The sequence below is a fragment of the Schistocerca piceifrons genome, chromosome 5 (genome assembly GCF_021461385.2).
Source record: "Schistocerca piceifrons isolate TAMUIC-IGC-003096 chromosome 5, iqSchPice1.1, whole genome shotgun sequence".
NCBI classification, from domain to species: domain Eukaryota; kingdom Metazoa; phylum Arthropoda; class Insecta; order Orthoptera; family Acrididae; genus Schistocerca; species Schistocerca piceifrons.
Genome location: NC_060142.1, coordinates 144,066,329 through 144,093,277, shown reverse-complemented (window position 1 = coordinate 144,093,277; position 26,949 = coordinate 144,066,329). Strand labels below are relative to the sequence as shown.

Below are 26,949 nucleotides of genomic sequence, written 5' to 3'. Positions count from 1 at the left end.
CAAACACGGAGGTCATCGGTCCCATCGGGTTAGGTAAGTATGGGAAAGAAAGTTGGCCGTTCCCTGCCAAAGGAACCATCCCGGCACTTGCCTCAGGCGATTTAGGGAAATCACGGAAAACCTAAATCAGGACTGCCGGACGCCGGCTTGAAGTCATCCTCTCGATTGCGAGTCCAGTGTGCTAATCACTGCGCCACCTCCCTCGGTCCATATTTTTGTCCACCCCTTGTAAGCATACGTAGTTTTAGAACAGGTCTATACAGTCCGTGCTGTAGTATGACAGACATACTCAGAGCACCTCAAAATAATAATCTTCGGAAGAAGGACGACGTTGTTCACACGAAACACTTCGGATAAATGCAGAGAACCGATATCGAAGAGGAAAATTCTGCTGATAACCGCCTATAGTTCGCGTAGGGGCTCATGTGAAAATACGACGAAGAGAACTTGGGAAGGGGGTGGCAGGGATAGAGGCATCTACTCTTTCTTGTCGCCCCCTCTGCTAACGGAATAGGACACAAATGGCTGACACTCGTTCAGAGTACCATCTGCAGCGCTTAGTATGGTGGCTTGCAGACCGTAGGATACCGGCCGGAAAGTATGGTTATAGGACGAGGGAGGGAGGAAAAGGAGAAAAAGGCCAAGTGAGAGATGTTGCGGAGCGACCGTAGCAGAATATGTCAGACAGCGGCGGCCATAATTCGAGGCGTCGGCGGCGCCTTCTTATTGGCTAATATTTGTAAAGGCATTCGGTCCCAGCGTGCGGTCCCGCGCTCGACTCCGACCCGGCGAGCGACCGAGCGTACGCACATACATCAGGATACGGCATAAAAACTTCGCCACAGCCGGCGACGTCTTTGTGAGCGTTCTGCGCGCCGTGCGTGCATAATTGTTGTGGGGGCCGGCGGCCGGCCCCATAACTCATGACCTGTTCATTAAAACCGTTTCTTCCTCTTTTTTCCCCCCCTCCTCCGTCGTCTCTTTGCTCGCCCCCGGTGCTCCGCGAGGCGGACTGCCAGTTCCCAGCGGGCGTTATATTCTCACGCACCGCGAGATTAGCTACCAGGGCGCCCCGCCGTATTAAATATGGCCGCTCGGCACGCACGCTTTAAAACAAATCAATTATGAGGCATTAGTCTCGCACGCCCGCTGCCGGCGCGGCTCGAGCGTCCGACCCTCTTTGTCTGCCGGCCTGCCCGTGGCTACGTACGCTGCCGTGTATGGAGATAAGAATTTCGTAGCTACGCCGCGATTTAACCTGCCGTAAATGCAGGGGTCGTGACAGGAGCAAGCTTTCACTTAGTTCGACAAGGGTAACGAAGAAAATCGTCTGTGGCCACGATCTTTCACGTTTTCACAGCGTGCTTTTGGGTGACGGGCAAACTCGTTGATTCCATTTTTATCTCCGATATTTCGACGACTAGTCCAGTCGTCTTCTTCAGGGTGTGCAGAAGCATTTGAACACATGGATCACAGCCGCGCAGGGTAGCCGCGCGATCAGATGTGTCTTGCCACGGTTCGCGCGGCTGCTCCCGTCGGGGGTTCGAGTCCTCCCTCGGGCATCAGTGTGTGTTGTCCTTAGCGTAAATTAGTTTAAGCTAGATTAAGTAGTGTGTAAGCCTAGGGACCTCAGCAGTTTGGTCCCGTAGGAACTTACCAGAAATTTAAACCACCTCTACAACATTTCACTAATGTATGCGCCCAGGGCGAGCTTATCGTAAATCAGCAGAATCAAGCAAGAAACTTCCTGGCAGATTAAAACTGTGTGCCGGACCGAGACTAGAACTCGGGACCTTTGCCTTTCACGGGCAAGTGCTCTACCAACTGAGCTACCCAAGCACGACTCACGCCCCGTCCTCGCAACTTTACTTCTGCCAGTACCTCGTCTCCTATCTTCCAAACTTTACAGAAGCTCTCCTGCGAACCTTGCAGAACTAGCACTCTTGAAAGAAAGAATATTGCGGAGACATGGCTTAACCACAGCCTGGGGGATGTTTAATCTGCCAGGAAGTTTCATATCAACGCACACTCTTTGCAGAGTGAAAATCTCATTTCCCCAAGATGACGACTTGAGTGGTCGTCGAAATTTCGTCCATACACTAGTCTGCTGCCGTGTTGATGCAGGATCCAGCGCGGATCGAAGTGGCTCAAGCGTATCGTGAGAAACCTAATTCAGGACGACAAGACAGATTTGAACGTCATTCGTCCAAATTACTTAGTAAGTAAGCGACGTTTGTCAATCTGCATTGCGCTGGTATTCCATCCTTGGCAGCGCATTTTCAGCAGGTCATCTGCCATAGTTCTTCTAGGAGAAGCTAAATTCTTAATTATGTAATCTTGAACAGGGAGTCCTAACAAAAGGTCCGATCTATTAACCATGGTGCCCATACGATATGCTTATGAAATAGACATACTTCTGACGCAGCCCAAGATATGAAGACGGTTGTATACATAGCGAATCCACCAATCGCAAAAAAAAAAAAAATTACTGTCTTGACGAAATTTAATATTCCGCTGAAGAGAGGAACGGTCACAGGCGTTGTCTAGATATGCCTCCTACTTCAAAAATATCAAACGTCTTGTCGACCATCAATATTTAAAGAGTAGAATCGAGGAATGGCAGACATAATTTATCTTGACAGTGATAGCAAGCAATCTAGGGTTACTCTCTTAATTCTGCCAGAGAGAGAGAGAGAAATTGCACGTACTCATCCCCGATTTTAATGCTTTCGAGAACATTTCTAAAGCGAGAATATATAAATGATAAACAAATTATTTTTTAAAAAATCGATGTTATTATCTGTGGGTAATAAGTCGGATAATATAACAACATAGAGATAGTCTTTCTGTATTCTAATATGTTCATTTGAGACCATCAAACCTAATTCTGCTCTTATATTTGTATTTCGCGTTCAGTCTTGCCTTTTGCATCCCACTGCAAGACTGAGAAATTTCATTTTTGTTATCTGGTTTCTCAGTGTGTGTACTGTTGTTATCCAGCTTTCGCTTCTATACATTACAACCAGGAGTAACAGTGTTTTGTAAAACTTGAGAAGTGTCTTTCCTACATTTGCTTTGAATGTTTCGTCTTACAATATCATTCACGATGTGAAATTTCTTTATCTTACATTGAAAATCAATTTCGTTATCCTGTGAAGCATTGTATCCCAAGTATCTAAAATTTGTTTCTTGCCCTACTATTTTTCCATTTATTACAATTTTAAAGCTATTAAAAATAGAAGAAGAAACTGCTGTATGCTTAAGTCATACCTCGGTAATGCTTCATGCGCACGTTAAAGAGCAGAAAATCAGTACTAACTCAGTTTCAGCCAAGTTTTCCCTTTCCACATCTATGCACACATATTTCGAGCCACGCCCGGGTTCCCGGGTTCGATTCCCGGCGGGGTCAGGGATTTTCTCTGCCTCGTGATGGCTGGGTGTTGTGTGCTGTCCTTAGGTTAGTTAGGTATAAGTAGTTCTAAGTTCTAGGGGACTGATGACCATAGATGTTAAGTCCCATAGTGCTCAGAGCCATTTGAACCATTTGAACCATATTTCGAGCTCTGGAAAATATTACACTACTAACTGCCGTGTCTCATACATATTTGCACTATGTCTAGTATTAGTGCCGTGTCTACATGTAAGTTACATAACAACTCTTGCAGGTGCTTGGCAGAGGTTTCACAATACTACTTTCACACTGTTTCTCTATCATTCTAATTTTGAATAGCACGTTGAAGAAAGGAACACGTAAACCTCTCCGTACGAGCTGTTATTTCTTTTTATTTTACCACGATGGTCGTTCCTCTCTGTATATGTGGGAGTTAATAAAATATTCAGAGGAGAAATTTGGTGATTATAGGCTAATGTGAAAAGATATCGTCAAAACGAGAAACGCCTGTTTTAATCATTGTCACCCCAACTCTCTTATCATGTCCCCTATACTATTTCGTCAGAATGCAAAAACGGACTACCCTTATTCAACATTTTCGATGACCTCTATCAATTCCTTCCGGAAAAGGTATCTCATTGTGCGCATCAGTACTCAATTAGGGGAAGGACTAAATTTAGCGTACGCATCCTCTTCTGCCCATATATATATATATATATATATATATATATATATATATATATATATATATATATATATGAGAGAGAGAGTATTTGGTTAAGAGTGAGAGATTGAACATCAGCGTTCTGTTAAACAGAGAAATATTTTTTAACACACCTTTATCTATTTATTTACTTATTTTCCTTTTTAATGTATTTATTTCATGAGACAGGATTTAGGGCTTTCTGGATATTTGTTGTATGTAAGCAGATACTCTTCGTGGGTGAACCTTACAATTTATACAGTGCAGCAGCCATATATAACAACAATAGTAATAATAATAATAATAATTTGTAGTAATGGCTACATTGATTTTAAGACATGACAGTATTATTGAGCTTTCTGCCACAAGGTGGAGTATCGGAGCACATATCACAAGGCATTTTTCGCCTTATAAATGAGGTTCATTTGGTTTACATACATAAGACACTAGTGCCAATCTGACACTGCCTTGCGGTAGGAAGGTTCTTGTCGAATATGAGAAATGACATTTTTAGGCACAATCATAGATAAATACAGTCAGTTCCTGTCGAGTGGTCGGTTCTCAAATAAACGCGTACAAAGTTAGAGCTCTCGAGGCTACTATATTACTGTCGTGTCTCATATTTTTGTCTGTTCCATGTCATGTCGAGTCGTCTTTCCCTTTCCCCTATGTGTTTGTGTGCGTGTGCGTGTGTGTGTGTGTGTGTGTGTGTGTGTGTGTGTGTGTGTGTGTGGAGAGGGGGGAGGGTTATGATTAGGAAGTGGTGTAGACCAGGAAACGCCAGTTTCCGCGACAGGTGCCAGCAGCTCCCTACTAGCGGAGCTGTCAAACAAACCAGAAAGCTTTAGCGCATGCGCAGAACATCAGCGGCGCGCGCCTCTACGTTTCAGGACGACTTCGTCGTCGGGCGGAGGGGGCCCCCTGCTGACGTCACAGCTGAAGGCGGCCAACGGGCTAGCGGCCGGGGCGGGGCTAGAGCTTATCGCTCCGCCTTCCGCGACGCTGGGCGGCGCTTCGCAGACTATCGTGTCGGCGGCGGAGCTTCAGGGGCTGTTCCTCCAGCAGCAGCAGCAACAACAACAGCAACAGCAGCAGCAGCAACAACAGCAGCAACAGCAGCTGCACGTGAAGCGCGAGCCCGAGGACCTGAGCCACCACCGCAAGTCTCCGGCGGACATCAAGCCGCAGCTGCAGCAACAGCAACAGCAGCGCAGGCTGGTGGTGGTGTCGGCGAATGGCGAAGTGGACGCGGGCGTGAAGCAGGAGGAGGCGCTGGCGGCGCGCTCGCGGACGCCGTCGTCGACGTCGTCGCTGCTGGCGGACGCCGCCGCCGCCGCCGCGGGACCCATCGAGCTGATCGCGACGGCCGACGGCCTCAAGCCCATGTCGGCGTACGCGTCGGCCGGCTCGCACATGTTCCACAGCGGGTCGCCGTCGCCCATCGCCTACTCGGACCCATACACGACGGCGGCGGCCGTCACGTCGGCGCCGGCCAACGGCTACGTGACGACGCTGGCGGGCGCCGGCGCGGGCGTCGGGGTGCGCGCCGCCGCCGGCACCGCCTTCAGCGTCGCCGAGCCCTACTACCGCGACTACTTCGAGCAGCAGCAACAGCAGCAGCAGCAGCAGCAGGCGGGCTACTCGCGCCAGCAGACGCCGCACAGCGTGGTCGCCTACGGCGACAGCCCCGAGCCCGCCGGCGCCGCGTCCGTGTCGGCGTCGGCCGCGTCGTCCGGCGCCGCCTCCTTCGTCGAGAGGTACGTGCGGGGCGGCAGCTCGTACCACGCGACGGCCGCCGGCGCCAAGGCGGTGGTCGCCGCCGGGCTCACCGTCGACCTGCCCTCGCCGGACTCTGGCATCGGCACCGACGCCATCACGCCGCGCGACCAGGCCGCCATCCAGCAGGTAACTACCTACAGCAGACCGCTCCCTCCGTCCCCACACGGTGCCTCTTCTTCTCCCAGGGACTTGCAGCAACCCCTCCCCCGGTCTCCTTTTCCTCAAAGAATGGTACTTCCATGTATAATACATCTTCAAGCTTACAAATGAGTTAATATGTTAAATATGTGACGTCAGGCATTTAACCAAGAAAAAGCTTTAGAAAAGATTTCAAATCGTGCATACAGGGTGATCGGAAATCACCGTTACAAACTCAAGGACTTGTAGAGGGGAGTGAGTACTCAATATTTTGAATAGGAACCCATGTCCGGAAACTTACCGTTTCCGTTCTACGACGGCTTCAGTTCAGGTGTTTAATTCGTACGAGCCCTAAGTAACAAATTATCACCAGTTCGTATTTTTTGTGATCTCTTCAAGGCATTTGACTATGTGGATCATGTCACACTCTTAGAAAAACTCTGGTTTTGTGCAATTGAAGGCTATGCACACAGCTGGTTTGAATCATACTTCATGATCATACTTAATGAACAGAAAGCAAAAAGTTGTCCTGAATAGCACAAATAATGTTGGGAGGGTGGTAAATTGTAGTGAAAGGTAGTCCCACAGGGTTCAATTTTCTGTCCTCTGCTGTTCCTTATTCATGTGAATAACCTCTCACTTAACGTTCAGCAAGCGGAACTAGTGCTTTACGCAGATGATTGTGTTATAATAAGCCTCTTCCAGAAAAAACAGCTGAGGATATTGTTAAGGATGTCTTTCAAAGAATTATTAAGTGGTTCTCAGAAAATGGACTCTCCCGTAATTTTGAAAAAACTCACTATATCCAGTTCTGTACACGGAATAGAGTCATACCGACAATTGATGTAGCATATGAACACGGCTCAGTTAACAGGGTAGATTTCTCCAAGTTTTTTGGGTGTTCACATTGATGACAACTTGAACTGGAAGAAGCATATTACTGAGCTTCTCAAACAACTAAGTTCAGCTTCTTTCTCTCTTCGTATAATCGCTAGTCTTGGTAATAAACAGATCAGCCTCCTAATGTACTTTGCATATTTCCACTCAATAATGTCTTATGGATTAGTTTTCTGGGGTAACTCATCACTTAGACATAAAGTACTGATTCCACAAAAGAGAGCAGTGAGAATAATTAGTGCAGTTCACCCAAGGACGTGATGTAGGCACCTTTTCAAGGAGTTAGGTATTTTAACCGCACCATCAGAGTACATATATTCGCTAATGAAATTCGTTACAAATAATCCATCACAGTTCACGAAGAACAGTGATGTTCACACGTACAACACTACAGGGAAAAATGGCCTTTCCTATCCGTTATTGAAGCTGTCAGTTGCTCAAAAAGGAATACATTATTCAGCAATTTGCCCAACCACGTAAAGTGTCTCGCAGGTAGCAGATCAAGTTTTAAATCTAGCTTAAAATCATTTCTTTTAGACAACTCCTTATACTCCATGGACGAGTTTCTGTTTCCGAAATTATAAAAAAATGTATATATATTTGTACCTCTAAATGTAGTTGCATGTGTAGAACTAAAAATTTCAGTAATATTAATATTAGCACTATTCATGTGTGTGTGTATATATATCTTGCAAACTGACCTGTTTCACATCATATCGATAAAATAATCGGGAAAATGATCTATGGAACATGACACAACTAAAACTAAATTAACTAAACTCATCCACTTCTGCCCCAGGAATTGCAATAGGCGTGACACGGTACAATTACTAGGTAACAGTTAGAAAATAAACATAACGAAACATCCATTTATCACTTAAGCACATTTATTTCTATTAACATTTAAACATTACGTGTTTATATTATCATTATGCATTACAAAAGTGACTCGATGTGGCGACCACCAACGACACTGTACCTACGAAGCTTGTCCTGGTGCGCACTCTCCATCCCACCTGGCGTCTCTGGAGTTTCTAGTGCAGCTGTCAGAACTCGAACCAGCACATCTTCCTCTGTCTCTACAGAGTCTCGTAAACCAAATTTTTCATGCGACGTGATACACGTCATGTTGTCTACCCTACTGCATGCCATGACAAGCAACTCTTGAGTCGTTTCTCATTCCCTCAGCAGACGTGAACGCGTTACACGTCTGAACTGAAACCGTCGTAGAACGTAAACGGTGAATTTCCGGACTTGGGCTCCTATTCAGAACACTGTGTACTCACTCCCCTGTAAAAGTCCTAGAAGTTGGTAACGGGAATTTCCAAGCACGCTGAATAATGGATAAATATATAGCCTGGGCAATTTGCGTGTCTTGAGTTACGCTGCCTCGAGACATATACCCAAGTTTCTAACGGTAATGCTTTACCTGTCTCACTGTGCCAAACCTTTAGCTTAAGCTTATGCCTGTTAATCATTAGATCAATGCAGCATTTTAGATTTTTAAATTCGGTTAATTATTCTACGAAATAAAATTTTTGTTGCCCGTGGGAGCTGTTAGATAGGCAACCTGCCACTGGCATTGTGTACCGGGTTAGCCTTTTACTGATACACAAGGTGTTAAAAAACTAGTGTCGAATATTTTCAGAGGTGATAGTATCCACAAAAACACGGAAAAAACTGCAATAAACACGGGCTCTAATATGCATACCTTAAGAGCAATGACCATTTGTTTAATTAAACAGATGTTTCACAGCAGCGAAGATGAATAGGTGCCCATAGCTCTTAACATACGCATTTTATAGTCTGTCTTCTAGTTTAGTCCATACTACTTCCTCCCAAAATGTGGAAGGCAAAGATCTTGCAGGTGAAGTGCTGTGTCTGACAGTAGCGAAGATGAAGTGCTCGTAAGTCTTAAGGTATACATTGTAGAGACCATGTTTATTGGACTTGTATTTGTTTTCGTAGATACCGCCATCCTCAAAACATTCGACACTTTTTTAACAACCTGTAGATCTTTTCTGGATGCTGGTGACCATCATAGTTATCTGTGAAGTCCATACTGGGTGTTGTGTGATGTCCTTAGGTTAGTTAGGTTTAAGTAGTTCTAAGTTCTAGGGGACTGATGACCATAAATGTTAAGTCCCATAGTGCTCAGAGCCATTTGAACCTTTTTTTTTTTTGTGAAGTCCATGTCCTTAAGTTTCGAAGCCAAGATATTCTTCTTCTTTCTCGTTCTCTATCAGATACCTTTCCTTCAAAAATGTTTTGAAGCATTTCGTACGTATTTCCTATTTAGGTGGTCGAGAAAATGCAGTTTTCTGGATTTTATTGTGTTTGGGATTACTTTTTTCTTCATTTTGCGGAGAACGTGTTTGTTAGTAATTTTTTCTGCCCGTGGCACTCGTCTATACAGCCAAATCTTAAGTCAATTGCTTGTCGTCTCGGTGAAATTCCAAGTCTCATCTCCAAAAAAAGGATGGGAAATATGTAACAACGTACAGATCTTAATTTTGTTTCGATTGACAGATGATAGCTCTCGAAAACATTGGACGTTCTACAAAACACGGATCTGGCTTTCTCAATACGGAGCTTAATTTCTTCCGAGTCATCCCACTTGGTTTTAATGTTAGCTCCCAGATATCTGTACTTGTTTAGTTGTTCTATAAGTTTACCATTAATATTAGATGACAGTTTGGTACGTCTTCTTGCTGATGATTATTAATTTAGTTTTGCTTCTTCTTCTTCTGTTGGGTGGAATTCATTTCATCTTCTTTTTAGGTCTCCTGTTCTCACCCAAACTGCACACATGACTATATCTTCTCCGTCGTTTTGCTTCGATTATATCCACTACAGCGGTGTCCGGTTTCATTCTCTTATGTACTGTCAACTTCCAGCAACACCTCCAAAACACTCATCTCCATTGAGAATACGTTCTTAAAAATTATATTAGTTATTTCCCATGTTTCTGTTCCATACGTTACTATAATTCCTACAATAGTTCTGAATATCTTAATCTTCGTTTTGATCTTATTTGCGTACTCCGAAAAACTCCACTTAATAATTTCGTTGCTTGCCTGCCTTATCCAGTGCGCTCCTGTATTCTGCTCTGTTTTTATGTGGAGGTATTTTATTACTTTCAATTGTTTGTTAGTGCCCCTATAATTTTTCACACTGAGCACGATTTGTTTTCATCGAAACTAATAACTGCTCGTGTTTCCTTTCTTTGAATGTTTGACAGGTGAGCAGCACTGATAATAGAACATTTTTACGATCCTGAGTCCTTCGTTTCTCCAACGTAACGGGTCTGACAAAGAAATGAAAGCGAGATTTCTCGCATTACTTGTCCAACATATTAATGAGTAACTGTTTCTCCATTTCGGATCCTAATCTTAAGTCCTCAAAAGTTTCATGAAATTCCATCAACTCATTGTCGGAGGACGAGCAGTTACTAAAGATACATTGTTGTGCATACAGACTCCCCAGCTTCTGACTGTGAATGTTACAAATCTGGGACGCTGCTCACTAAAGAATTAAAGAGTAGATGGACCGTAAGGATCTGAAACATATTATTCCCTTGCTCTATATTTTCTTTTCTCTACGACATCGCTCTGGTTGTCTCCGCTTTTAATTACGTCCTCCTTTTTTCCTAGTAATCTAGATCTTACTAATGTTACAGAACTGCGTTTCAAGCAATCTGGCTTCGTTTAATTAACCACATCTTCACTTCTGTGGGCAGAACTCTACTGATATGATCTATCTACATCGATTTCGTCTATCACTTCGAAATGTAACCTTTGGCTTTTGTCCGTTAAGGTAATGAGTTATTGTTGTGTAAATCTATCTGTACCTGGTATTGTGTTTTCACGCTTTTCTGTTCTCTAACGCTATAACATATTTTTCTTATCCATGGTCGTAAATTTCCCTTTCCTGTATCATTTAACCAATGCCGTGCTATTTATTTCTTAATGGGTAAAATATAAAAAAACAGTGTTCAGTAACTCTGCAGCTCTCATCAGCATCTTCTCCTACAATATATGAATCGTCACATTCGTTCAGAGCATGTTCACTGCTTCAGTGAGAGAGCGTAAATATTTACAGTCACGAAGCATGTAGCCACGTGTCAAATGAGGGGAAAAAATGAAAGACCAACAGTACGAGACCGGCTGCATCAGGAAATTCCCATCGTACTACAACTTTTCCTTGGCGCGTAATGTAATAACCGAGTACGGTGTTTATCCTAACGCCCCGAGAGAAAAAGTAATTGTCTGGGTGATTTCTTTTTTTCTCTTTCTCTGTCGTTTCATCCACACTGTCAACGTTACGTTCTCCACTGAAAATGCGAAAAATAGATGCAAGGAAAAGTTTTGACTCACTACACTATCACAACACAACAGTCAAGATTTTGACAGTTATCATTTCATTGGATAATACGCCGTTGTAGTTAGTGTAATAGTCACAGATAATTGTACCTTGCAACATGGAAAAATTCACATGACTGAGGAGGAAAAGTTTTTGTGAACTGATGTGCTTCTCCTAGAGAAGAGCCCAAAATATACTACAAGTGTCTGCGTACTTTATCTGGTTACCGGGTTTGGTCTTTTCCCCGGAATATCAGGAAATTGACAGAAAAATCTTACTCATTCTGAATAGTATTTTACAAGGCGTACACATCCTAATGCTAGGAAGTATTGAACATTACAAAGAAACTATTGATGTAAAAAGGGGGTCATAAAAAAGGCATTCAGTGTACCGGAAACCAACACACACTGATCGGTACTTGAACGCCAATAGTTTCCCTCACCCTGTACACAAGAAAGCTGTCCTGAACACGTTGGTTCATAGAGCCAAGATTATCTCTGACGACGACCACCTACAGTCTGAATTGCAGAACTTAAAACGTGTTTTCGGGGAAAATGCATAAAGCAAAAGAAACATGGCAAACGCTTTGAAGGGCCGCCGACGAAAGACACATGGTGAATCAGTAGAAGAGGCCAAACGGGCTGCATTCCTGCCACACTGTGGAGCAACTAGCAGTAAGTTAGGACGTCTGCTGCAGAAACATGGGCTAAGACCAGTGTTCCGGCCCGCCCCCAAGATACGAGATGTGTTGCGTTCTGTTAAAGACGACATTGCTCTTAAGAGTGTCGGTGTGTATGGTGTACCCTGTGAATGTGGCAGCACGTATGTCGGACAAACAATTCGCACGTTTGCAGAGCGTTGTAGTGAGCACAAGCGCCATATAAAACGAAGGGAGCTTGAAAAGTCGACCATAGCGAAGCACTGCGTAGAAAACGGACATAAAATACAGTTCGAAAATACAAAAGTGTTGGCTCATGCATCTACATCCGTTATAAAGGAAGCGGCCGAGATTCGTTTAAACAACAACAATTTCAACAGAGACCAGGGATAAACACTCAGCAGCGCATGGGGACGGGCGTTGGACATCGAAAGAAAGCAAAGACAGATGCGCGACGCTGGAGCGGCAGTTTCGAACGTGGCGCCTGCCCCTGGCGACACCTGACGTCACGGGCAATAGCTCCGCCAGCTGCTCGGGTCGACTTACGCGCGCGCTCCACGTTGGGTCTATCTGATTGGCTGCCGATGATGTCGTCATCATTCCTATATAAGCGAGAAGCCGTAGCAGCCCCGGCAGTCAGTGAACTCCTGACGACGATGGCGGAGATGGTCATCGAAAGCTCGAGGATTTTATTCGAACTGACGCGGCTGGAAAACCGCGAACGTTTTATTCAAAAAAATTCTCGCCAACCTTAAATTACTGTGCCTACGCTTAACAGCTTGTTTTCGACTTTATTTTGCCAGTATCAGAGGCTAGCTTTCCGGCGTGCTTTTCAGGGTAATTATCCGTCATAAAGTGTGCGTAATGGCTGTGCAGTCACTCGCGTAAATTACATTTCTTAGTAAGCCGCCAGGAAAAGACGGGCATTCTCGGTGCAAAACCCGCATCGACCCACACAGCATCTGAGCTTACAAAAAGAGACATCAGTTAGAGTTCATTACCGTGCCTTTCGTATTCATTATCAGGCTTCAGTGTAGTCTGACGTGAAGCTTGTCATTAGATATAAAGGTGGTACGCCGTACTAGAGTTCCTATTTATTAGATATATATCTTCGCGAAAAATGTCAATAAATATCTTGAATATATTGCATCTTACGTTTCATATTTGCTGTTTGTTCACACTGCAAATGAGTTGGTCATATGGTAGCTATGCGGCATGATGCCTACCAGGAACCCAGTATTCCACATACGTCCCTGCGTAAAGTACCTATTGCGCAGCTGGATACATCCCACGTAACAGTGCACGCCAGGATAATTACCTGAAGTACACTGTGTTACTCATTCCATCATGTTTTCCGAAGGTCATTACATTGCCCAAGGTCTGGTTAATCCATTGTTCTTGCTGCGAAGGAACGATGGAAATGATGACACGCTCAACAATTTTGTGGATTTCGCGCGATTCAGAGTCTTGCTTCTTTTTTCGGATGAAAATGACTGATTAGTTGGCATTCTCCTTAGAATTATCCTCAGAACTACGTCAGGATCAATGTCATACATTTTTTTACAGCGAATTCTCAGTGTCTCATCATCATTTGTAGAATTATCTTCAAACCTCTGACGTCAGCATGCGAGAAGTTTTTTCTTTCTATAAGTCATGTCACTGGTTCTATACGGTCTACCATGATTCTTCTCCTGAGCCAGTCACTTCATCTCAGAGTAGCATTTGTGCTCAACGTCCGTAATTATTAGCGGAATATATTACAATCTTAGTATTCTCCAACACGTTTCGTCCGCTAGAGCTCTTACTAATACCATGGAAGTTATTCCCTGTTGTCTTGATACCTGTCCAATCATCGTGTCCCTTTTTCTGCTTAGTAATTTACGCATATTCTCATCCGGGCCGATTCTGCAGACGACGACTTCAATTTCTTAATCGCATCAGTCCACTTACTTTCTAGTATTCTTTTGTAGCACCACATCTCAAAAGTATCGATTATCGTCATTTCCACGCAAAGCTGTGCTCCAGACGTACATTCTAAGAAATTCCTGTGTGAAATGAAATCCTATGTGTCGTGCTGCTAACGTTGAAGAATGTTCACATGACTTATCGCTCCTTACGACCTCCTTGTTTCTTCTTTTAAGCGCTATTTTGCTTCACTTCGTCTATTAAGTAGTCCCAATTTCAATCATAAGTTTGGGCTAATTTCATTTCCGCTGCCCCTCAGTACTCTTAATTTTTCTGCATATTTGAAATCTATATTCCTTCAGTAGACTGTCTGTTAAAATTCAACAGTTCCTGCAATTCTGTCTTATTTTCAGCGAATCTTCCCATTCAGATCGTTTCACCTTAAACTTGACTACAGTTTCCGAACCTTTTCTTTTTTAAATTTCCTTCTTTACTCATACTCATTACTATTCCCAGCATGTCCAGACGAACCGAAGTCGAGTCATTGCCTCATTCTTTAGCCTTTTCCATCGTTTTCTGCCTGCAGCTTTGTTCTCGTGAACTCCCAGGACGTTGAAATCTTTCCTGTTACCTCATCTTTTGTCTGACAAGAGCTCTCCTTTCTTATAGCTTTCCTTCTTGCACTTTTTTCTTTACTATCCAGTCTTCCCTTCTCAGTAGATATTCCAGTCTCTCAATTTTCTTGGTTGTTTTTGTACCTATCACATCCGGCTGAATGTGCAGTGAATGAGCTTCCGTGTTTTTTTTCTCCTGAAACTGTCATGCACAAACACAGTCCAAAAACGTTTCTTAACGCCTTATTTTCAAAGTTAATAACTCTTCTCTCCATGTCCTTGCTTCGTGATCGTGTCTCGTATAGTTCTCTTATAAGTCCAGAATTTCCATATTGTGCACGGGTATGATAGGCGAGTTGGTTTGGCAATAATTATTAAAACAAAGGCGGTATTCGCTGTGTCGAGAACTTTTCACGAAATTTAAATCACCAGCTTTATGCTACGAATGCGAAAATATTTTGTTGACGGCCACCTACACAGGAAGAAAGACGTTGCAGTAAAATAATAGGAATCAGAGCTCGCACGGAAAGATTTAAATGTTCCTTTCTTCCGAGCGTTGTTCAAGATTGGAACGGTAGAGAAATGGTATGAAAGTAGTTCGATGAGCAAGACACTTCAGTGTGCACTGCATAGTGGTCATGTAAGTGTAGGTGATATTCCAATTAACACTGCTCCCTAAGTATTTGCGCCGGCTGATGTGGCCGAGCGGTTCTAGGCGCTTCAGTCCGGAACCGCGCTGCTGCTACGCTCGCAGGTTCGAATCCTGCCTCGGGCATGGATGTGTGTGATGTCCTTAGGTTAGTTCGGTTTAAGTAGTTCTAAGTCTAGGGGACTGATGACCTCAGATGTTAAGTCCCATACTGCTCAGAGCCATTTGAACCCTAAGTATTTCAAAGCCCTAGAGTTCTTAACTGCATGCTCCTAATCTCCCTTGTTAGTACCTTTCTCTCATCGATGATCTTCAGAATCCTTCTCTATTAACGCTCTAGCTGTCATTTTTAGTTCGTCTTCCTCCTCTGCTATAAGAATATTGCTCATATAGCGGCGATGAAGACCAAAACTGCCGTAAAACGTAACGACTACAGAGATTTACAGCTTCCAGTCGGAAACGATCACGCAGGCAGATGCAAATAGGCTTGACCACAGGCTCCCGTGGCGCTAGTGTGTGTACACGACACTAAGCAGTCGGGCTCCGGCCTTGGTCAGTGTTTTGGGTCATTGCGCCGCTGACAGTGGTCTCCGGTGGCAGAACGGGTTGTGCAGCTGTATTGTCACGCGGCGACCTTGCTGCCAGTAGCCGTGTGGAATGTGAGCCAGTCGCACCACGTGGACCGGCCGGCGCTACACGCGACCCAGCACCCGTCGTCTCCGAAACTGGCTCCACTCCTGCCGCTGTAGGTAACCTAGTCAGCACTCGGCAAAACAACTGGGTTTTTGGTTGGTTGGTCGACTCGGAGGAGCGGACCAAACAGCAAGCTCATCGGTCCCATCGTATTAGGGAACGATGGGGAAGGAAGTCGGCCGTGCCCTTTCACAGGAAACAACGCAGCATTTACCTGAAGCGATTGAGGGAAATCACGGAAAACCTAGATGGCCGGACGCGGGTTTGAACCGTCGTCCTCCCGAAAGCGAGTCGAATGTGCTAACCTCTGCGTCACCTCCCTCGGTACGGCGTTTTTCGGAGCAATAGCCATTATTTGTCAAAACTTCAGCTTTCGTGCAAATGATTCCGTACATCCTTATCTATGCTCAGCAGGCTACCTTACGGTGTGTGGCGGAGGATACTTGATGTACCACTCACTCCCCCCCCCCCCCCCCCAATCCTCCCACCCATCTCAATTTATGCTCCTGCCGCGATGGAATGTTGTGATTTGTCCGTGTGAGTTATTAACTGCAGTGTCTAGAATTCCAACTCCTAACACAATGTCTTTTATTAATAATGCTAACTGTATACAAGGATTAATCATCCCATCTTCGCCGGCCGCGGTGGACGAGCGGTTCCAGGCGCGAACTCCGGAACCGCGCGACTGCTACGGTCACAGGTTCGAATCCTGCCTCGGGCATGGATGTGTGTGATGTCCTTAGGTTAGTTAGGTTTAAGTGGTTCTAGGGGACTGATGACCTCAGACGTTAAGTCCCATAGAGCCATTTGAACCATTCCATCTTCAGGCATATGGAAGCTTAGTGGGAGAAGCCCATTCACCGAGTATGCTACATCTACATCTACATTTATACTCCGCAAGCCACCCAACAGTGTGTGGCGGAGGGCACTTTACGTGCCACTGTCATTACCTCCCTTCCTTGTACCAGTCGTGTACGGTTCGCGGGCAGAACGACTGCCGGAAAGCCTCCGTGCGCGCTCGAATCTCTCTAATTTTATATTCGTGATCTCCTCGGGAGGTATAAGTAGGGGGAAGCAATATATTCGATACCTCATCCAGAAACGCACCCTCTCGAAACCTGGACAGCAAGCTACACCGCGATGCACAGCGCCTCTCTTGCAGAGTCTGCCACTTGAGTTTGCTAAACATCTCCGTAACGCTATCACGCTTACCGAATAACACTGTGACGAAACACGCCGCTCTTCTCTGGGTCTTCTCTGCGGTTCTCGGTGTAATGGACTGTAGGAAATCGATTTAGAAGTGGCGAACAGACGAAAATTGTTGAACTGGGATGTTTTACGTGGTTCGTAGCGAGCCGTTATCGAAATACAGAAAGGAACGTAGGTTTTGGAATCTGATATAAGAAATATGTGAAAAAAAATCCCAAAGAACAATATTTGAGTATAGAAGAAAGAGGTAGAATCTCTGAAAGCAGTTGCCAATTTTTCTTTTTCCTTTTTCGTCTACATGACGTATGGCGTTCATGTGCACAGTATTATAGATCCAAGGAGGCGTGACTGATACGGGAGGCTGCACTAACTCTGTCGCGAACCGCAAGGGATTTTCCGTACTGTTACGTTTCTTCCTTCGGCGTCGTTCCTTTGTAACAACTATCTCGCTGACCGTTTAAGCGCGGGTAGTAGCTTTAACAGCGAGCGGTGATGGGCCATAACAAACGACAAAGGAGAAGTCCTGCCGAGATGGCGTGCGACGCATTGAGAACGGCCGGGAGGTGACCACGAGCGATCTGTGATTGGCGGCTCGTAACGCTGTCGGTAACAAATGCTCGCGAGTGTAAACACGCTTTTTACGAGCGACGCCTTGAAGAAGGGACGGATATTACGCCGAGTTTAAAGTCCTGGCGCCAGCGTAAGTCTTCCCAGCTGTGCATGACGTGCCGGCTGGCGTCAGCAAAAACGGCGAATGGGAGCCGTTGGAGGCCGCCTTTCTCCTGGTCGGCTCAAGCTTCTAGTTTTTGTCCTCTTTGCATATTTTCTGTGTGTATCCTTTTACTTGCGAGGTCTGCCGCGACATAACTTATTATTTTGTGAGTCGCAGAGGAATTTTTGCACGAGAACCCTCCCTAAATCTCACTTCATTACTTAACGCAAATAATGTATACTTATAACATTCCGGTTTCTCACTGTGACAAACAGATGTTTCGTCGTTTACTTCCCAGACACCATCAAAAGATACGAATAAATATATTGAAGCACTAGCTATTTATTCTTAACTTCCTGCATTCCTCGCCAAAACTGTTAGAGATAAATGTGTTTAAAAAGCATAAATCGTTAAAACACTCAAGTCCAGCTTCCTTCTCTCACGTTCAGTTCGTATAATCACATTCATTCGCTGTTAATAGAAAACAGAGAACACACGCTTCTATTCTGAAAACTGTTGAAGGAACATCTAGACTAGAAATGCGAAAGGTAAATGAAGCGTTAAAGTGTGTGGAACTAGTCATTTATGAAAGCAAGCATATAGGAATAGGCCTACTGCGGAAATGAATTAATTCAGAGAGGAAAACAAATAGCAAGATCGCTTTTATATAAAGGCGGGAGGTAATTGTAAGCAAGTGACTTAGTTATAAAAACAGTAATTGCTCCGAAACCAATTACTGAATTACAAAGAAATAAAACAGATACGTGCGTATTGCATTTTTGGCCGGGCAACCCCTGCCGGGATGTTCGGCTTTGTGGTGCAAGTCTTTTATATTTGACGCCACTTGACGACTGGCGTGCCGATGATGATGAAATAATGAACTGATGATGATGACACCCAGTCCGGAGCGAAGAAAATCCCCGGGAATCGAACCTGGGACACCGTGACTGAGAGTCAGCTAATCACAAGACAATGAGCTGATGACGGATTTCGGAGAATGGAACATGATTGATTTCATTTTTTGATATGTATGACACAAGCAGCTAAAATAACTTTTTCCATCTAGATCCATAGTCCGCAAGCCATTTTACAGCGTGTGGCGGAGGGTACTCCTGTTACACAATCTCTCTCTATCTCTATCTCTCTCTCTCTCTCTCTCTCTCTCTCTCTCTCTCTCTCTCTCTCTCTCTCTCTCTCTCTTCCCTTGCCCCACCCTCCTCCCCCTTCACAGTTTCCAGTTTCTTTCGCGAATGGCGCGTGGGAGGACTTATTGTAAACTTACGTACTACCTCTAATTTCTCAGATTTTCTCACTTTGATCATTTCGCTAGGCGTTTGCGGAAGGAAGTAATATCTTGTCCGACTCCTCCTGGTTCGTACGCCTCTCTCATTGCGCCTGCCACATGAAATTTTTGAGCATCTCCATAATGCTCTCCCGCCGACCAAACGATAGCGTGATGAAACACGCCGCGCTGCGTTGGATCAGTTTTGATACCTATGTAATTAAAGTGTGTGTGTGAAATCTTATGGGACTTAACTACTGAGGTCATCAGTCCTTAAGCTTACACACGACTTAACCTAAATTATCCTAAGGACAAACACACACACATGCCCGAGGGAGGACTCGAACCTCCGCCGGGACCAGCCGCACAGCCTATGACTGCAGCGCCTAGACCGCACGGCTAATCCCGCGCGGCCTTTGTAATTAATAATAAAGCTGTGGCAAGAGACCATGCGTTGTACAGTTCATCTGAAAACAGAAATATATTTTAAATGGTTACATAAATTTTAGACGAACAACTTCGTTTAGTCATTTTATACAAAAGTATAAGGGATAGTCAAATGTAAACGAGGCAGATGCAAAAAAATTAAATAAGCTGTTTATTATTTCAAAAGTAATCGCCGTAACTGTTAATACATTACCTCACTGTAAGAGAAGACCGTAAATGCCTTCGTGGAAAAAATCTGCGGTTGCTTACGGAATCACGATTGTATACAGGCAGGCACCTGTTCATCCAAAGTAAATCCATGGGCCCGAATATTTTTCTTCATGGCTCCGAAAATATGGAAAAACCCAGGGGAGAGATCATGACTGTCTGGAGGATGTGTAAGGGCTTCCCAGCGAAGCTTCTGCATCGTAGTCGAAATAGCTCTGACAACGTGTGGGCGAGCCAGCACGTTTCACAGGGAAGCCTTACACATCCTACATACTGTCACAAACTCTTCCCATGCGAATTCCCTATTTTTGGAGCCCTGAAGAAAGACATTCGTGGCCTTCGATTTGCTGCGGACGAAGAGGTGCGCGCCTGGGTACGAGTACAATCATGGTTTCCTAGGCAACCGCAACCATTTCTCCGTAAAGACACTGACCGTCTCCCTCACAGTGGGATGAATGTATTAACGGTTATGGCGATTAAGTTTGAAGCAAAAAAATTTTTACTTACTTTCTTTCCATTTTCATTTGACTACCGGAGATTTTCTACGGCTGACTAGTATATTAATATTCTTTCACCTGCTGGAGGCAACTGATAGTTGGTAGTACTGGACGAGGGCATAGACTAGAAGGCTGCTAGCACTGACGTAAATTGGCGGCCAGTCGGGAACAGTCGGCGGACAATTACAGCTGACGACTGGTCCGTGCTTTCTCCGGCGGACATCTGCCTCCTCCTCGAGGGCGCCACGCCCTACTTCATGCAGGGCCGCAATTATCACCGCTAACAACAAAGGCAGTGCGATTACCGCTCCTCCAAAAAACACTGACCGCTCGCAAATAACAGTCCTTACCGCTATTAATGTAATACGAGACTCCGAGCTGCCCCGGATAAAATTTGTCCCAGAAGCCCTTTCCTGCTCTTATTAACTAAGGTGCAAACATAATGACGGTCGCTTGCCTATTAGAGGGGGAAACGCCAGCGGGAAAGACCTCGTATGAGCTGCCAGGCGGTCTGGTTCGTCGACTCGGCGAGCGATCCTCATTACGTCCTCGAGGACAGGCGTCGTGCACCTTGTTAGTTTTACAGCAGACCTCGAAACGGAACACACACGCCGGTACTTGGAACAACTGCTGAAAATTTAATTGCATTAATACCTCTACACTTACGGTTTCCGCCTTGATTACGTCGATTTCCATCAAGATATTTGGTGAAGAATACGACTGAAATGGCATCTGCCACTAACTGTATATGTGTCCCAGTTTTCACGTACTTAGGAGATTTTGCTTCGCAGTAATCCCTGTAGAGCAGTTTTGAAAAAGCTAGTTTCATCTCTGATATAAATGTGGAATGTGGCAGTTGTCTTTTATCTCCTCCTCCTAAAAATGGTTCAAATGGCTCTAAGCACTATGGGACTTAACTGCTGAGGTCATCAGTCCCCTAGACTTAGAACTACTTAAACCTAACTAACCTAAGGACATCACACACATCCATGCCCGAGGCAGGATTCGTAGCGGTCGCGCAGTTCTAGACTGAAGCGCCTAGAACCGCTCGGCCACACCGGTCGGCTCTCCTCCTTCTAAGGTTCACAAAGTACTGACAGTCGTGACGTAGAAACAATGTCTTGGCTGCTTTACGCTACTCGTAAATTCTGCCACGAATACTTTTCTTCAAATTTTCTTCCTATAGGTAGTTTCCTATTCGACGTTTCTCTTTGGGTGTCAGAACTTTTACAATTTCGAAATATATCTAAATAGCATGTCGTGCTGTACAAATAATACAACGAAAAGAAAGTAAGCATAACAGTTTCTGACATATTCCCTCGCGTATTTTACAGTTGCCTAAACAATCCAACAATTCGTAATATTTTGTGTTCTAAGTGTCGAAAAGCTTTCAAAATTTTTTGAAATTGCGTTGTATAATACACAGTTGTGCCGCTTATTTAGTGTAACTATCGATTTCTGTTTATGCTTGGACTATCTTAGTCTCTGCCTCGTGATGACTGGGTGTTGTGTGCTGTCCTTAGGTTAGTTAGGTTTAAGTGGTTCTGAGTTCTAGGGGACTGATGACCATAGATGTTAAGTCCCATAGTGCTCAGAGCCATTTGAACCATTTGACTATCTTAGTGTTATAAAAGCATTAATCAACTATGCATCCGAAAAGTGCAATCATTTATCGTAAATTTGAAATATTCCATTGCAGCAAAGTCTGCACAAAATTTAATCACTGAACCTAGCCTTTGGTACTTAGTCTGCAACAATGTAGAGTTTATTACTGCCATTGAAGCCGGAAAATGGTCTACGCGCTTCAGTCCGGAACCGCGCGACTGCTACGGTCGCAGGTTCGAATCCTGCCTCGGGTATGGCTGTCTGTGATGTCCTTAGGTAGAGTTAGGTTTAAGTGGTTCTAAGTTCTAGGGGACTGATGACCTCAGACGATAAGTCCCATAGTGCGCAGAGCCATTTGAACCATTTGAAATTAATAACTGGAATTTGTATATGAGTCATAAAATTCTATTTGGGAAAGCGTTACTGCTATTTTTAATCTCATATATTGCACTTTTTGTCTTGCCTAAGATACTCGTAATGAGTTTCCCAAGCATAATACCAGTAATACTGCTGGGGCATATTATGTGCATTGCATGGAAAGATGGCTCTGAGCACTATGGACCTTAACTGCTGAGGTCATCAGTCCCCTAGAACTTAGAACTACTTAAACCTAACTAACCTAAGGACATCACACACATCCATGCCCGAGGCAGATTTCGAATCTGCCCCGAGTGTCCTTACCCGGTCGCTATGATAAACTGCTGAGACGAGACCAAAATCGGAGTGTTGCTTCGTTTTCCATTTGAGTTCACGTCCTACGCCTAATGAAGTCATGATCTACTGACGCGAACAATCGTGAGGTGACGTTTGTTACTCTTGAACGAGCAAGCCTAGCGTGCGTCCAGCTTGAAGCGCCAGTCACGGGAAGGCAGTGTGCTCTCAGAACGAGCAGTGTCTGCGAGACCGTGAGTCAGCTGGGTGTACGTCGGAACCGGGCAGAGGCGGCATTGTAGTAAACCCGTAAGTCCGGTCAAGGCTGGCGGGACCAGACGGCACGGCAAGGTCGCGAACTGACCCCGCGGCAGACTGGTTCAAGCGCAGCCTCACGCCCAGACCAGCCGCCCTTCTTTCCCGACCGAGGTCGCTGCCGTCGCCGGCTACTACTCGCTGTCACTTCCTGCCGTCTCTCTCCTACGGCGAGCAGTTTGCGTAAGCACTTCCGAATGGCCCCCGATTGATGTAGGCATTTCGGAATTACCACTACTAGGACGCCATACGCTGCACCTGATCCTCCGAATCCGCCTGCCCTCTCCTACATCAGTTGATAAAATTCCCCTTCTCAAATTCCTCGAACATCTTCGGGAATCCTACACATTGACATACTGGAACCCAATCGTCTCCCCGAGCCTCTGCAGTCCCGTTCTGATGTCGTGCTTATATCAACACGTCCCACCCTTTCTCCACCTTCTCACCGTCCACATCCCACGTCAAGGAAGCTTGAACAGGCTCCCTCTTAACCATCCTACCAGCTATAGCCTTAGCGCCGCATCCGTCCGATACTACAGACCCAACCTCGCTCCATTCTGCAGTCTACACTTACACATTGCACTTCCCAACCCAACATCTCTCCCTCCGTCCCTCCCCCCCCCCCCCCCAAGCGTAGATGCAGCATCTCTTTTATCTGTATTGTCCTGCTGTCCCACATTCCTCCATCCTTCTTTTCTTCCTTCCCACACAGCATTTACTAGGAGCTGGCTTCGACCGAGTTACCAAATGCACTTAGTTTGGGGTATTTCGTAAGAGGAGCTTCTTATAAACCATCACCTATCGCAGCTAATTTACGTGTTCAAAGGCCTATATGGTTTCCAGGTCGAGATCTGCTTCAGTTTATCACCTAGAACCAAGCGCGAACCTGCGACCGTAGCAGCAGCGCGGTTCTGGACTGAAGGGCCTAGAACCGCTCGGTCACAACGGCCGGCCAAGAAGTAATGCAACATAAAATTCGCGAATGTTAATTTACAATTTCCTCCGACACCTCTTCAACGACGACAGCGTTGCGCCATGACTGAAACATCATTGTTAATACCATTGCTTTTAAACTCATCGTCTTGCGACAGGTTTTATGTTCCTATCTTGTGCTAATCTTTTCCTCTGACGACAACAGTCAACCTTCTCTGTTACCAGTTTCGTGTATTATAGTGTTTGTCTGCATCTTCTCCTCTCCACTGCTCTTTCCAGGCAGATTGGTATCCCAACACTGTCCGGAGCGTTCAAAAATGGCTCTGAGCACTATGGGACATAACATCTGAGGTCATCAGTCCCCAAACTTGGAACTACGTAAAACTAACCAACCTAAAGAAATCACACACATCCATAGCCGATGCAGGATTCGAACTTGCGACCATAGCAGCATGTTCGGGGCATCTCCAGGCAGGTCTTTGCTCGTTATCGGGGTTCACTTGGAAGAGGGACTCATCACTGAAGACAATTCTACTCCAGTCAATGAGAAGACGTCTCTGGAGATGCCCCGCACAACGGTGGGATGCCGACTTGACTGTTGCCCTTCATACGGCCCTACAACCAGGAGTGATCGTCCGGGATGCCATTTCTTTTCTTAGCAGCACCCCTTTGGTTGTCCTCCGCGGCATCATTAGCGATACATCGGCGTTATTCCACGCCCCGTTTTGTTGCCCTTCGTGGCTTATATTTCAGCAAGACAACGCGCGCCCCACAGGGCGAGAGTTTCTACAACTTGTTGACATACTTGCCAAACCCTACCTTGGCTAGCAAGGTCATCGGATCTCTCCTCAATTGAGAACGATAGAAGCGTTACGGGAAGGGCCCTCCAATCCACTCGGTATGTTGACGAACCAACGCGCCAGTTAGATTTGGCACGATATCCCTCAGGACATCCAACAACTCTACAATCAACGACAAGCCAAACACCTGCTTGCATAAGGGCCAAAGGTGGACCAACACTGAATCACTTTCTCTTGAATAAACCTTTTTTATTTATTTTTTTTTAATTTTTTGGTTGTAACGTATTGATGGGGATTCATAGGTGTCGCTGGTGGTCAAATACCACAGCTCAACCTGCAGACTTAGCTAGCGTCTGTATTTATGTTCAAGCATGAATTTCTCGCAGTGGTTCATATGGTTCAAATGGCTCTGAGCACTATGCTACTTAACTTCTGAGGTCATCAGTAGCCTAGAACTTAGAACTAATTAAACCTAACTAACCTAAGGACATCACATACATCCATGCCCGAGGCAGGATTCGAACCTGCGACCGTAGCTATCGCTCGGCTCCAGACTGCAGCGCCTAGAACCGCACGGCCACTATGGCCGGCCTTCTCGGAGTGTTTGCATATTTTTGTCCAATCCCTGGAGTTCCTAGGTAACACGAAGAATTAAGTTTCTTTAATGTCGATGTATAACTCCTTAAAAGTCACGGATTATTTCCAGATATAAGGTTCTCCTTTCGTTGTAGAGCAGGGGCGGGTTGGTTGTGATTGGGACTCCTTTGCAGTCTTCACGGTCTGTGATCCCATGACGCCCCCCCCCCCTCACCCCCCTTTCCAGCTTTTAGATTTGGTCTCACCTTTTATGCTTATGCTCTGCGTGTTTAATGTTCATTCTTTTATAATTTGACTCCTCTGACTGAATCCGTTCACTTTTAGCAGACTCTTATGTAACCCCCTTTGGAGACTCACGGGACGGATAACCTCGCCGTTTGTTCCCATACTCTCTCATTTAATCAATCAATCAATCAAAAGTCGCGTAACTTACCAGTCGTCGGCTGGGCGCAGTACTTGCAACTGCTGGTTGTGTTCCGCTGTAGCACGCTAGGAGCTGCCCAGCCCGGTGGGAGGGTGCGTTACGGCTGTCTTCCGCACAGCGGTCCCGCTAACGCTAATGCGCTGCCGGTGTCTTCCGCGACGGGTGGCGGGTCGCGACACCCCAATTAGCCGGAGCTCTCGCTTTCCCGCCATTGTGCCGCTGGCGCTAACCGGCTAACCGCGGCCGGCCTACGTGTTTATTCCCCGCGCGCCGGAAGGCTGCCATTACACCGGGACACAAAACACTGGCGCGTCGCGAGCCGCGGTGCTTTACGACCCTCTCGAGTTTCTCCCTCGGCGCCACAGCCCGTAATAATCAATCGCGCGAGCCATAATCTTTTATGGCACGGCCGGCCGCAATTGTCTGAGCCGTCGCCACGGTAAGACTCCCACCCGCATACCCTTCGCAATTTATTCTCCTCGTGTACAGAATAACGCAGCGTTTATTTATTTACTATGTACATAACTGCGAAGATGCATTGGAAACATTGCCACATCTCCGGCTGTTAGGAATTAGCTACGTCTGTGTCTTGTCAACAGACGAATTGCACGGAATATACGCAACACAAGTTTCGTTGGTACTATTTACAGCGTGTCGCTTCAACTCCTGCCATTAAATTCTTACGCCTCCCGCAAGCTTCGTCGGCGCTGGTAAATCAGCGATGTGGCACAGTGGTTAAAATATTGTAGCTGCCAGCGAAACAGGCTGCATTTTAACCCCACCTCCGTGCATCCCGACGTACATCTTCCGTCGTTTCCCTAAACCTTTCACGAGGCTGATTCAATGGTTACTTCCGATTTTTTCACCATTTGTAACGAATCAGTAATGGTTCCACGTGGCACACGGAGACAGAAAGAAAACAAGTGTTTTGAGAGCAGTTCTCTATCTCCAGTGTCTCATCTGTATAACTATACTTCTAAAACGGTCTCTCGACCAAGTTGCACTCGGTTGTCTATCTAACTGCATCCAGGGGCAACAACTTTATTTTCAGTATTTCATGTGATTACTGAGCGAACAGGCTGTCACGATCTGCTCCTTAAGAGGTATAATCTTGCGTTAAAATTTTTGCACAAGTTAGGAAATGTGTATGTGTCTTGATGCAGCGTAATGCACAGTGCACAAATTATCACGAATATATCCATTGAGTATTTAAGAATGGGAGCCCTTAACGACTTCAGACTACCTTTACAAATAATTTCCTCGCTGATACTCCCCACAAAATGAAAGTTTATCGGTTACTTGACTTGCAGTAAAACAGGCATGACCTTTTAATGATTTCTTTTCTACTAGCTGTATTGACAACACTCTTTGCGGACGCTATCCACATATACCGCTGAATCTACTTGCAAAATTATATTATTGTACGACACATAGCTCAGAAGATAACAAGTCATAATCATTAAGAAAGTTGTTTTATGCAT

The 26,949-nt window shown here is 45.3% G+C and overlaps 1 protein-coding gene across 1 annotated transcript in view; it reads left to right on the top strand.

Moving 5' to 3' along the window:
• Nucleotides 1-26,949, top strand: part of LOC124798717 (protein grainyhead) — a 217,372-nt gene that overhangs the window by 38,136 nt on the left and 152,287 nt on the right. The window contains exon 2 of the mRNA XM_047262244.1: nucleotides 4,985-5,999. Within this exon, the coding sequence (XP_047118200.1) occupies nucleotides 4,985-5,999 (1,015 nt within the window). The remainder of the gene's footprint in view (nucleotides 1-4,984; nucleotides 6,000-26,949) is intronic.